We start from the raw sequence: 13,515 nt of genomic DNA, 5'->3' as shown, positions 1-13,515 counted from the left end.
ATTTTCCTTCCTCTTTCTTAAATCTATTATTCAATGTCCTATCTCTGAGATAGGATCATGAGAACAATTCTTGGCCTTCTTTTGTGTGATAATCTTTCCAAAAACTGCTCTTATACCCAATCAGTTCTCAGAAGCTTATTGATAACATTATTTGAAACACATTATCTTTTCCACAAATGCCCTGAACTGCAAAAACTGAAATATAATAAAAGTTACACATAACGTCAGGAGTAGTCATTTTAAAAATGCATCTTTGTATGTAAAACATCAATTTTTAAACACTTTACAGTATTCCTTAAAAATGTAGATTTCACTTATCCATTGAGCGAAAGAATAATAGAAACTTTGACAACAGTTTTCTTCCTTTCCTTATTCTAGTTTCTACTGAAGAATCATATATACCAGGGCTGTCAAGCTCGCGGCCCACAGGCCAGATGCATCACTTCCTGGCCACGCCCACGCCCAGTTTAGCAAAGGGGGGGAAAGTCGCCGTAATGATGTTTGACACCCATGATGTATATATACTATGGTACCTCTACTTTGCAGGTTGTACTAAACTAAGTAGAAACCTTTGACCTGTTCAGACAAAATTTATATATAAGCCAAACTTTAATAATGTAACCAGTGACTTTTGTTATCATGTATTTCTACCATAATATTGTAGCGATACAATTATGATCTACCTTAGAACGGACCCATGGCCTGACAGGGGATTCCAAATCAAAGGCCAATACTCTAGGGCATGCACCTAGTTCCTACAGGACTTCTCACATAAAATAAGGACATTTTCAAAATTGATTCATTTGAATTGAGAGCAGTAATTCCTACCTTTGATAAAGTAGTAAAACAAATTAGTGAAAGGGCTAGTCTAAAACAATACATGCACCATTGCAGATCTTCAAGGTGAAGAAACTCACCTAAGTTGTCAGTGAAATTCACAATCCTCCAGAACAGTTTACTCCCCTAATCACAGAATGTCACAATTGCAAATAAAATATAGACAGAAGAGTAGGGAAAAAAGCCACACACCCTAGCAGACTATTAGCAAAAAGGTACTTAGGAAACTTTAAGTACAACTTCTCCAAACTTCAATCAACAGGAAAAAGGAAGTTGAGTCAAACTAAGAATTTAGGGGAAGATTTATATATGCTGAGCCACTTTCAGTTCAGTCAGCATAAAATTAAACAGAACACAACCGTTGAAAAGGTAGGTTGAAATAGAGCAAGGGAAAGCTTTGTTATAGTAACCAGAACCAGACTATATTGTGATTCAGGAGCAAATGGATCATACCCATTTTTACCTATTAAATGTAGAATATCATCAGCTTTTAGGTATAGTTCCAATTTCCATCCCAATACAGCACAAAGTACTGTAAAGGTTATCAAACTGTCTCATCTGCCAAGGGAGAGAGGGAGGGGAGGGAGGGAGGGGAAGGAAGGAAGGAAGGAAGGAAGGAAGGAAGGAAGGAAGGAAGGAAGGAAGGAAGGAAGGAAGGAGTTTAAAATCTATTTAATTTAGTGGTAATATGCCTTAAGATGAACATGAGCATATACATTAAGGCACTGCTAGAGTACAATTTTTCCAGAAAACAGGATTAAGCCCTCATCCAGCATACTGTTAAAATGCAAAGATTTGTCTCTTTTCAAAATTAATTATGACTCATAGGTCTCAACGGTATCACCTTTTTAACATACAGTATATCCCTTTGCAGCTTCACAGAACCACATGGATGGAATAAACAACTGAAAACAAAGACACTTAGGAACTGTCACAAATAGCTAATACAGAATCACATCACATGAGTAGTCTTAAATAAAATGAATAAGAGCAAGTTCTTCCAAATCAGGCAGTTAAAAAAAAGTTTTAGTTTACAAGCCACAAAAATGCATACTGTATGAAGTTCATATGCACAAACATAATCTGAAGACACTTTTCATTTTTATTTTGCTTGAAATCCTTCCTATATTACGTTGCCCTCATCATGAGTACTCTAAATGTGTTTACTCTAAATGCACTTCAATCTGCGCACCCCATTTTGTCCAATGGCTCTTCCTCCTAACCCGGAAGATACTGTACAGAATTGCCGCCTGCCCCAGTGTAAGGCTGCTGAAATCAAACAGGGTTTATTATGAGTCATGATGGTCAAATTATTGATCACCTCTTAAGGATGATAGAAGGAAGAGGCTGGGCAAATCATGAATCACCTACCTTCAGAGGATAATCAGAACTGCAGAAAAAACAATTACTGCCAACCTGCCTTCCATTGAGGACCTGTACACTGCACAAGTCAAAAAGAGGAAACTATTTACAGGCCCCTCACATCCTGGACATAAATTGTCAAAACTACGCTATAGAGCACTGCACACCAAGACACCTAGACACAAGAACAGTATTCCCTCACCACTGTCAAACTATTCACTAAGGCTGCATTACTATTACTATTAGTCTTCTCTTAATTTCTATCACCCATCTCCTCCCACGTAGGACTGCAGGGCTGTAACTTTGTAGCCTTACAATTTATATTGCTATTGATTGTTTCCTGATTACTTATTTGTATCCCATGACTATAATTAAGTCCTGTACCTTATGATTCTGGACGAATGTATCTTGTCTTTTTATGTACACTGAGAGGATATGCACCAAAAGACAAATCCCTTGTGTGTCCAATCACACTTGGCCAACAAAGAATTCTATTCTATTTTGATGCACATAATCGGGCTGCATAACTGTTATCCGTTTAAAGCGTTGCAAAGTTTCTTTTGACAAAGATACTATAAAGACGCTTTCCTGGCCGAATTTCAGTCACCCGAAACTCGGGTTCCGCCAGCATAAGATCACGACCGATCCCGATCGCACGATCCAAGGCAATGGCTCTCTCCACCCCACCCCTGCGACGAAGACACAGGCGGATGCACCCACTCCGATTCTCCCATTCCCACTCGCTGTCATAACATCCCCACGCTTATTTCCACACTGGGCCCCGGACCCTTCTCTGATCCCGGGACTAACCCGCGCCTTCTCACATGAGAATAGTTGTCAGGAAAGCAGCATGACTCCCGGACGCCTCCGGCTCCAACTGTCCGACACCCGCCCAGCTGCCGCTATGGCAACTTGAACTAGCCGCCCTGCCACCGAGAGAGAGCGGCCTCGCAAGGCGCCAGTGCCCCTCGGGCGCCTAGCATCCTAGGAATCGTAGTTCGAATGTCCCGAGGCACCGATTGTTTCGAGTGGAGAGGAAACTACAGCTACCAGAATGCTCCGCGACGAGACGTCTAAGGAACAGTCAGAAACGCCGTTCCTCGTTGCCGAAGAACCAGTACAGCAAGCGGTAATAGAGAGAGTCAGGCTGCGCCTGTTTCTTAAAGGCGTAGGCACTTAATTTCAGCCCTGCGTGGTTTTTCCCAGTCATATTCCTTACAATTATGTTGGATTACAACGAGCTGTCCCAAAAGCTGAAAGGGGGTGACCGGGATTTTATCTCAAGCTGTTTGGAACGCACTGGGTAGGAGAAGAGTGAAGTACACAACCACATCACGAAAGACAAATTACAGATCCTGTTTTTGTTTTAAGACATGGAAATAGGTGGGATTGGTGATGGACGATGTTACTTTTATTTCCAACAATTGCTGGCTTTTCAATAAGAAAAAGAAGGGAACTTAGAATCTTAGCAGACAGTTTAAGAAATGAAGTTAGCTGGTCTGGAAATTTGGAAATCCAAATTCCTAAAGCACCCCAGACAATTGGCTGACAATTGGCTGGCCAGCCTGTGCTTAAATACACCTAGTGAAGAGCAGAACATCTTATATAATTGCTGAAGTGGACATAATTGGAATGCTGTTATTGTAACCACAGCAAAGGTACATAAACTTATATTTATCAACCACTAACCCTAATCCTACTTGGCTATGAGACCAGGACAGGTGACATAAACTGCCATAACTGAATGGTGTGTGAAACTCACTGGAGAACAACAAAGGAACTCCCCTGTTAGATCTGGGCAACGAGAGACAGACTGCGGACACGAAGTAACTTAACAGCTCATTTTATTAGTAATAGTAGTGATCCAGCTTAACCTGTGGTCGGAGGGTTCCCCTTTTATAGGGATGAGGCACGCCCATTGACCAATCAGATGAATACCTGTTTCCCGCTGTAGGAGCGGACCTGAGGGAAGACTTATCACGATATATGCTAATATCTAACACCCCTCCCCTCCTAGATGGGACGTTGCGGTAGGTGACATAGTCCTTTAGGTAGGTGGGTGTTTGTCTTGCTCGGGAGGAACGTCGGAGTTCAGGTTGCGTTGAAGTACTTGCAGGACTGGTTTCCTGTTGGGTTGAAGTGGTTGCAGGATCGGGTGCTTTTTCTGTTTCTGGAGGTCTTGCGTTTTCGATGCTCTTTTCCCTGGTATCTTGTTCGGCTGCGATGATGGGGGTTTGCTCCGCGGCTGTGATGACGGGGGGTTGCTCAGCTGCGTGCGTGATGTCCTGTCCCCCGCTTAGCTCGCCGGTGTCGTCGTTTCCTGGGATGAAATTTCCCTGCGGTTGTCTTTCTGTAGACAGGAAACTTTCGCCCTCATCCCTTAAGTTGGATTGTGCTAGGCGACCTCGAAGCTGATCGATGTGCCTTCTCCAATTCCGCCCATCTTCAAGCTCTAATAAATACGATCGAGGGCCCATGATGCCAATGACCCTCGCCGGTATCCACAATGTCCCCCCTGTGTAATTTTGAGCATAAACAGTGTCTCCCTCTCTAAAAGATCTGACCTTACTTGTAGAGTCTGGGGGAGCCGAGGTAGAATAATTCGGGTGGAGCCTGTCCAGGTGAGACCGTAGGCGGCGACCCATTAGTAGTTCAGCGGGGCTTCTACCCGTCGTTGCGCTCGGGGTAATGTGTTGAATGAGGAGGTAATGGTCAATGCGTGTTTGCCAATCCCCCGGGCCCATCCTGGCGAGGGCCTCTTTCGCGAACCGCACCATTCTTTCTGCCTGACCATTGGACGCTGGATGGAATGGCGCGATGAGGGCGTGTCTGATTCCCAACCCTGCTAAAAATGTTTCGAACTGCATGGCCGTGAATTGGGGCCCGTTGTCCGATACTAACAGATCTGGTAGACCATGGGTGGCGAAAAGCCGCCGAAGAACCTTTATAACTGCCTCTGCCGTGGTTGATGTCATTAGGACTACATCCAACCATTTAGAATAAGCATCTACAACTATGAGGAAGGTTTGACCCTGGAATGGCCCTGCAAAATCAATATGAATGCGTGACCAGGGTGCCTTGGGTTTCTCCCATTCTGTGGCGGGCGCTTCCGGGGGTGCTGGTCTCGACTCCTGGCATGGATCGCAAGTGGCCACCCATTCCTCTATTTCTTTGTCCATATTGGGCCACCACACATAACTTCTCGCTAACGCTTTCATTCTTACGATCCCCGGATGACCCATATGTAAAGCATTCAATACCTTTTTTCGTAGAGCAAAAGGAATAACAACTCGATCCCCCCACAACAAACATCCCTGTAACACGGAGAGTTCGTCCCGTTTAGACCAAAACATTTTGAATTCCGGGCCCACATTTCCCTTTGGCCACCCCCTCCATACCCAAGTTTGCACTTGTTTTATTAAATTGTCCTTCGAGGAGAACCTTGCAACATCGCAAGAAGAAACCGGTCCCGAATCCAAACAGTCAATGAGCAATACCGGTACTTCTGGAGTGGGGTCTGGCAAGATGTTTGGTAATGGGCAACGGCTGAGCGCATCTGCGTGCCCTAGAGTGGAGCCCGGTCGATGAATTAACTTGTAAGAGTACGCAGCCAGGAAAACAGTCCACCTGGTCATACGTGGAGAAAGGGAGACCGGAGTGGGGCGATTTCCCGCCAAAAGTCCTAACAGCGGTTTGTGATCAGTAATGAGTTCAAAATCGCGGCCGTAGAGGTATTCATGGAAACGTTTCACACCTGCAACGGCAGCCAATGCTTCTCTGTCCATTTGGCTGTAGTTCCTTTCGGCCGATGAAAGAGTTCTGGAGTAGAAAGCAATGGGTGCTTCTTTTCCGTCGGGCATCCTGTGGCTGAGGACTGCTCCAACCCCGAACGGCGATGCGTCGCAGGTCAATACCAGCGGGAGGGTCTGACTGTATTGTACAAGTAGTGAGTCAGTGGTGAGCAGGCGCTTTACCCCGGCGAATGCTGCAGCTTCGGCTCGTCCCCATCTCCATGGTGCGTTCCTCTGGAGTAGACGGTGTAGTGGCTCAGCAACGGTCGCCTTCTGTCTCAGAAAAACGCTGTAGAAATTAAGTAGTCCGAGGAAGGCCTGCAACTCGGTTTGATTTCGTGGTGTGGGGGCGTCCTGGATCGCCTTAATTTTCTTTTCAGTGGGGTGAATTCCCTGACCATCAATTCTATAACCCAGGAATTCTACGCTAGGCACGTTAATTTGGCATTTTTCTTTTTTAAGGCGGAGGCCCTTATCTCTGATTCTGGCCAAAACAGATCTGACTCTTTTGTTTAGTTGCTCCTCGTTTGCAGCGGACACCAAGATATCGTCAAAATATGGGACGACTCCCGGTATCCCTTGCAACAGTCGTTCCATGACGCTCTGGAACAATCCTGGAGCAATACTTACGCCGAATTGTAGCCGGTTGCATTTAAACGCTCCTCTGTGCGTCACTATAGTCTGGGCCTCCGCTGTGGCGCTATCTACTGGCAGTTGCTGGTAAGCTTGTGCCATATCTAACTTAGCAAAAACCTTTCCCGGCCCCAACGAGTGCAATAAGTGCTGTACTACGGGCACAGGATATGCGCTCTGTTGTAGCGCGACATTAATTGTGCATTTATAGTCCGCGCAGATGCGGACTGATCCGTCTGGTTTGACTGGGGTTACGATAGGTGTTTCCCAACGCGCGTGATCTACCGGCTCAAGGATTCCTTGTTCCACTAACTTATCTATCTCCTTATCTATTTTTGGGCGGAGTGCAAAAGGCACTCGTCTCGGTTTAAGTCGGATTGGCGCCACATTGGGGTCTAAATTAAATGATATCGGTTTGCCCACATACTTACCAAGACCGGAGCTGAACACATCCTCGAACTCCTTAAAGATCTTTTCAGCGCTGCTGTTTCTCACGGCGTTGATTCCGGTGACTTCTAATCCCAGGGCTTCAAACCAATCAAGCCCCAGGAGGTTCTGTAATGGCGCGCTGGAGATGGTCACGGGCAGCTGGGCTTCGATGTCCTTAAACTGGATGTGGAATGTGCCTTGGCCCACGATGGGGACTTGGTTCCCCTGGTAGTCTCGCAGCAGGACGTCTGGAGCGCGCAGTTGGCTCTTTCTGAGGCTGGGAATGGCCTGTTTCATGGATGCCCATGAAATGATTGTCAGGGTTGATCCTGTGTCAACTTCCAGCTCGCAGGGTGAGCCCTCCAAGAGGACTGTGACTTTCAGCCTTTTGGGCCGCTTAGGGCGGACCTGATGTATCGTGGTGAGATACGTTCGCAACTCCTCTCTCTGGGTCAACTCTATCTCATCGTCTACATCCTGAGAATACTCTCGTTGAGCGTCTTGGTAGAACGCTCTTTCAGCTCTCTGTGTGAATTCTCTCTGGGGATACGCTCGCTCACTTTCTTGTGAGTAATCTCTCTGGGAATACGCTCGTTCAGCTCTTTGGGAAGTTTCTCTCTGGGTAAACACTTGTGGATTTCTCTCTGGGCGCCCTTTTTGATTCCGCCAAGCCCCTGGGTTGGGCTTCTGTTGGCGGTACATGGGTGGCTGCCGTGAGGCAGGGACTCCGCTCCGGCACACTCGTGCGATGTGCCCAAGTTTGTTGCAGTGCGAACAAACAACGTTCCTGAACCTGCAAGTAGACCTGGGGTGATTCCCTCCGCAGCTTGCGCAGGGCGGCAAACGGGATCCGGGTTTTCCCCCAGGCCTCCAGTGACTGCTCTGCATCAGGTGACTGTCCTCGAACTCGGGATCCACGTAGTCGGGGCTTGCGTCTTCGTAGTGGACTCTGGTTTGTCTCGGTGCTGGCTGGGTTTCGCTGACCCTTCGTTGTATGGTCACTGCTGATTTCTCCGCTGATTCCGACGCTCTTGCTTTGTTCAACGCGGACTGTAGGGTTAGATTCGGGTTGGCTAATAGTTTCTTTTGCAACGAAATGTCTCTTACCCCACAGATGAATTGCTCTAAGATATGCTCTTCCAAATCCCTGTATTCACAGTGGGCTGCTATTCTTCGTAGAGCTGCAACAAATTGGTTAATGGATTCTCCCGCCTTTTGAGTCCTCATGTTGAACTCTTTGCGGCTGACATGGCGGGACGGTTTTGGCGCGTAATGTGTTTCCAAGGCTTGTTTCAGCGTCGCCCATGGTACTGCTTGTATTGGAGTAGGCGCGGTGAGGTCTCTGGCCGTATTGAAGACTTCCTTTCCGCAGTAGCCGAGGAAGATATTTTTCTTTCTTGCATCGGTGATCCCCGTGTACTCATTTGCTTCGAGGAAACACTCGAAGCGAATCATGAAGGCTTCCCATTCGTCGGTTGCTGGGTCGAAAGGAGCGGGGGGAGCATGCATCGCCATCTTCTCAGTTTGAATTTGCCGCGCTGCGGTGATCTGAGATGGCTGCCGGAATTTCTGCCGAATTCCTGGGCTGGATCAAATCCGGAGATTCTTGAAGTAGCGTTCTTCGTCCTATCTGTCTCTCAATCCCATCCTCGTCGCCAATGTTAGATCTGGGCAACGAGAGACAGACTGCGGACACGAAGTAACTTAACAGCTCATTTTATTAGTAATAGTAGTGATCCAGCTTAACCTGTGGTCGGAGGGTTCCCCTTTTATAGGGATGAGGCACGCCCATTGACCAATCAGATGAATACCTGTTTCCCGCTGTAGGAGCGGACCTGAGGGAAGACTTATCACGATATATGCTAATATCTAACATCCCCCTCCCCTAACATTCAGTGGAAATATGCGTTCCTGTAACTAGATTCCATTAGGTCAGAGCCTGCACAGCGGCTTCAATCTCCTTCAGTTGTTTTTTGATTTTCAATCATCTTTGATATGATAGCTTTATTGATTAGTGTCTAGATCATATCAAAGCACAAGGTTCAAACACATATTGCCAATAAAATCTTATACAAACAATTTAAAATAAGAGTAAGATAAAATGCAATAGTTATGGGATAAGATACAATATAATTTGATAAATATATAAAATAGAATAAAATGACATATTATATTTCAGTGTCATCCTTACAATCACCTTTGTTGATTTTTCCAAACCTGTTTAATTTCTCTAAATTCTTCTAATTAGACTAGGCCAGGGGTCAGCAAACTGAGGCTCTGGAGCCGCATGTGGCTCTTTCCTCCCTCTGCTGCGGCTCTGTCACCGGTCGACGCCACAATTTTGAGAGGAGCTTCCGTTGGGCGGGGGGGAGAGAGAAGCACAGTGCCAGAAGACTCTATGGCAAGGGGAGGGTTTTCCAGTTGTCTCCACAATTGGTAGGGCTTTCGGTTATGACAAAGTATGCCGCGCTAGGAGGAGACTCTATAGTGAGGGAACTGAACTTCCGGTCAGCTCCAGAATTGAACGGGGGGCTTCCGGTTAGGACCTTTGTGGCTCCCAGTGTTTTCTTTTCTGTGGGAAAAGGGTCCAAATGGCTCTTTGAGTGTTTAAGGTTGCTGACCCCTGGACTAGACTAACCCAGACTAGAACCCAGTATTCCTGATGAGCTGTGACCAATGCAAAATAAAGGAAAACACTTATTTCCTATAATTTGGAAAAAGGTTACAATTTAACTCCCAAGGTAATGTTTTTCCCCCCAATAGCCTATTGTATTCTTACATAGTGTAAATTTAAAACAATTTTTAAATCCACTGGCATTCAGTACATCATTTTAAAAAAACCTAAATATCTAATGAACATCTATGGTGGACTAGGGACTGCTTTCCTCATCCTATTCCTGGTCCTGGTCCTGGTCCTGGTCCTGGTCCTGGTCCTGGTCCTGGCCCTGGTCCTGGTCCTAACTCCAGGACCTTGACCACTTTATAGCCACATATTTTTGTCTAAAACCTTTTTGGATTACTGTATGCTCTGTGTATGGAAGAATATCCAGGCATCACTGCCTTAACTTACATTGTAATTCGGCTAGATGGCGTGAATACCATGAGACCATAGGTAGAGCATATTTGCTGTTTATGGGAGGATGGTACTGGAGCATTGTCAGGCAGCTTACAAGGATCACAGCCACATATGATTCAGAGAGCATGGCAATGGCAGTGTGTGGCCTACTGTATAGACTTACTATATTAACTAATTGAACTTTTTGGGAGCTCCTGAGAAACAGACTGACTACCTGGGCTGAGTCTGCACAATATGGTTGGCTAGTTTATGGCTCTGGAGATTGAACTAAACTTCATTTTAAGCTAGCTAGTCATGCAGATTCAGCCTGTGTGGTTAAATTACGGTTAATGGGTTGGGAGAGCCCAGAAACTGGACCAGTTGGATAAATCACTGCAAGCATGTAATGCAAACGTTTCCAGTGAATCACTAATTTCATTTAGTGGAGGATTTGGGTGAACGCAGGCATATATATTTTTTTCCTAGTATTATTAGCAGCCTTCCGCACTAAGAAGAATTTAAAAAGCGGAATATAAATAGGTGGTTTTGGGCTATAATTAATTTTGAACTAAAGAGAACCGATAAGCAGATGCATTAACTCGCGACTTCACGTACTGTACTTCTTGACGGCAAGCTTTCGACTCGGTGCGATCTGGCTTGTCGCCACTAGATGGCAACCGACCGCCAGCCTTGAAGACACTGCTGGCACTGATGTTGCGCCAGAGTTGCCTTCTCTACCTGCCACTCGGGCAAATTGCGGCGCCTTGCCGGCCAACCCTGATGGGACTTTGGAGGGTTCTCCGCAGCTTCTGGCCGGGTGTTTCAGAAGGCGCTGGGCGGGAGAAGAGGACGAGAAAGAACTACATCCTCCTTGACAGCGACCATCTTCACTGAGCTGCGAGTCCCGGTGAGGATCAATAAACAGATGTAGTTGGTATCTGTGCTGCTGTGTTCAGGACGGTGTTTCTCAACTTTGACAAGTTTAAGTGGTGCGGACTTCAACTCCCAGAATTTCCCAGCCACTGTACTTACTGGGGAATTCTGGGAGTTAAAGTTCACATATCTTAAAAGTTGCCAAGGCTGAGAAAAACTGACCTAAAAGGATGGAGAAGTGGGGAAAAGCTCCTGTCCCTTAAAATAGAGCTCCTGGCAAGGTGTGTGTGCGTGTGTGTGTGTGTGTGTGTGGAGAGAGTTTCCATATGAAGAGTTGCTACAACTCTCAAAAATCTTGGTATAGTTGGAGCCCAGAGGGCCCAAATGGCAACAGGTGGATATTCAGCCTGGCAGGTGTCTTCACAATTTTATCTCCCTGAGGGCAGGAAGTTTCACCTGATAACTGTCCAACAGTTATGCAAGCACAAAAGCTGCGTGCAAGTCTTAATAAAGAGAAAGAAAAAAGCACCTTTGAGTATTCCTTGCTGTGTTGTGTCCGGCGGAACTTAATTTTGGATGATATATAAGATAATACTATAAGATACCATTTTCAGAATTTCTAGCCGATGGCATTATACATTGGGAAATAATGTTGAGATTCTCAATTGTGTTTAGAAAAAAATATACTGGTGAGTCCCCCCCCCCCCCGATTATTGCTAACATTGAAATGTTATATGCATTAATAACTTTTGGCAGCAAACCTATGTTTAAATCTTAATGTTCAATATAATACAAATTAAATGATATTGGATTGCAAGCAATCCCAAGTTTATAATCATATCATGTTTTATTTTTTATTTTAAATTTAAGATAGTAGTTCTAATTAAAAATGTTCAGTTTTCATCACTTTTAATTGACAACAAATATGATTGTTCATACAAGTAATGGATAAATTTTTAAAAACTCCTTTCTCCTCTCCTTTTTTAGGTTATTCTAGATACAAAATGCATATAAGAAATTGTTTCCATATGTTGAAGTTTCATAATCTAGTATTAGTTCAAAAGTGATAAAACCCAATATTCTATTTATCACAAAGTATATTCTTTATTTTTGAAAATGTCCATTATAAGTGAACTGGAAAGTCTATTTGAAATTTATATCTTCAATATATTGAGGTATAATTTATATTCATTATTTTTATTTCATTGGAAATCTGACATGTCTTCTCTCTTACTATTCATTTTTATATTTATTTTTATTCATTTATTCAATTTCTATATAGAAATTTTCACATAGAAAATTGATGACTGATTTTCTTTCCAGAAATATTGCTGGTTTTCAGAAATACTTAGCCTACTGTTAAGAGCACTCAATAATTTATTTCTTTAACTTGCAAATCAGATTTTAAATAGTTTATAATTATTTATATATTTTGGAATTGTATGCTTTATTCTAAACAACTATATTTTTGAGTATAGTTTTTTTTTTCTATTCTAATGTTGCTAACAATGTTGTTAGAGGTTTTATCTGCACATATTCAAACCAGCTTAGAACTCTGTTTCACCTTTCATTAACTATTCATCCATATATCATATCACATTTCCTCAAAATTGAATTTTAAGGATTCAAGGCTGAGGAAAAATTCCTCAGCCTTGAATCCTTGCCATTCAAATGTTCAAAATATCAAATTCTCAGATTTTCAAATACTCAAAGCCTTGAATTTGAAAATAAACAATCCCTGCTTATGATTTGCAAAACGTTTGAAAATAAATTATTGCATTGTTTAATTTGCAATATATTGCAAATAATTTCTCAATCAGCTTTCTTCCTCCAAAGCAAAGGATTTAATCCACTATCCCAAGTGTTCTTTACGTAGTTTCTAGTTGTTTGATATGACAAGTTTTCCATGGCTGGTTACATAATATAATCTCAAATCAATACAACTGTGGACAATGTAACAAGGCAATTCTGACGTCCCATTTTTATTCTTGAAAAAACAAGACTTTCAGGTCAGATTTGTGGGAGATGTGCCAAAAGAGACAGACTGCTTAAAAAAGAAAATGTTCAAGTCATAGTTAGGCAGTATGAGTATTTTAATACAACATACAGAAGCCTTGTTCAGCATGCTGGAAGGCCTTTAGTTGATTGAAAAGGAATATGCTTCCCAGAAGCCCGTGTATTAAAAACTTACTGTGGGATTTGGGATAGCCTAGAGCTTACTCTTTATGTTTGGGCGTGTCTATTATTATTTTCATCTTATTTTAATGTCCAGTGGGTCTGGAGACATATTGAAATTAATAAGCAACAACATGGCTTTGACGGCTAGTTGTATAATATACTGTATTTTTGTACGTGGCTTATTTTCCTTTTTCTATTTTTGCTTTTAGAGAAAGTGGGAAATAATTAGGTGGATGGGACATTTCTTCGGCGATTCCAGCTGTTCTCAGGAAAAGCATCTTAATTAGTCCCTCTCTTCTCTCTGGTGCAAAAAGTTACACAAGATAATGAAGCTGCTGCAGTAGTTGGAACAAGAAG

At 43.7% G+C, this 13,515-nt stretch overlaps 1 protein-coding gene across 9 annotated transcripts in view; it reads right to left on the bottom strand.

The window, feature by feature from the left end:
• The window catches only part of CEP128 (centrosomal protein 128), a 208,963-nt gene extending 205,696 nt beyond the window's left edge, over positions 1-3,267 (bottom strand). For 2 of the 9 annotated variants that reach the window (XM_081935591.1, XM_081935592.1), the window contains exon 1: positions 829-955. In XM_081935591.1, coding sequence (XP_081791717.1) covers positions 829-882 — 54 coding nt within the window. In that variant the 5' untranslated portion in view covers positions 883-955. Of the gene's footprint in view, positions 1-828; positions 956-1,300; positions 1,319-2,208; positions 2,276-2,583; positions 2,602-3,009; positions 3,144-3,249 lie in introns of those variants that run through there. The other 7 variants (XM_081935596.1, XM_081935594.1, XM_081935593.1 and 4 more) reach the window with 7 other exon arrangements.
• Between the last annotated feature and the right edge of the window lie 10,248 nt (positions 3,268-13,515).

This window comes from Natrix helvetica, assembly GCF_964273705.1.
Source record: "Natrix helvetica genome assembly, chromosome: 1".
Taxonomy (NCBI): Eukaryota; Metazoa; Chordata; class Lepidosauria; order Squamata; family Natricidae; genus Natrix; species Natrix helvetica.
Note: the sequence above shows the minus strand (reverse complement) of the source record. Positions and strands in the feature narration are given on the sequence as shown.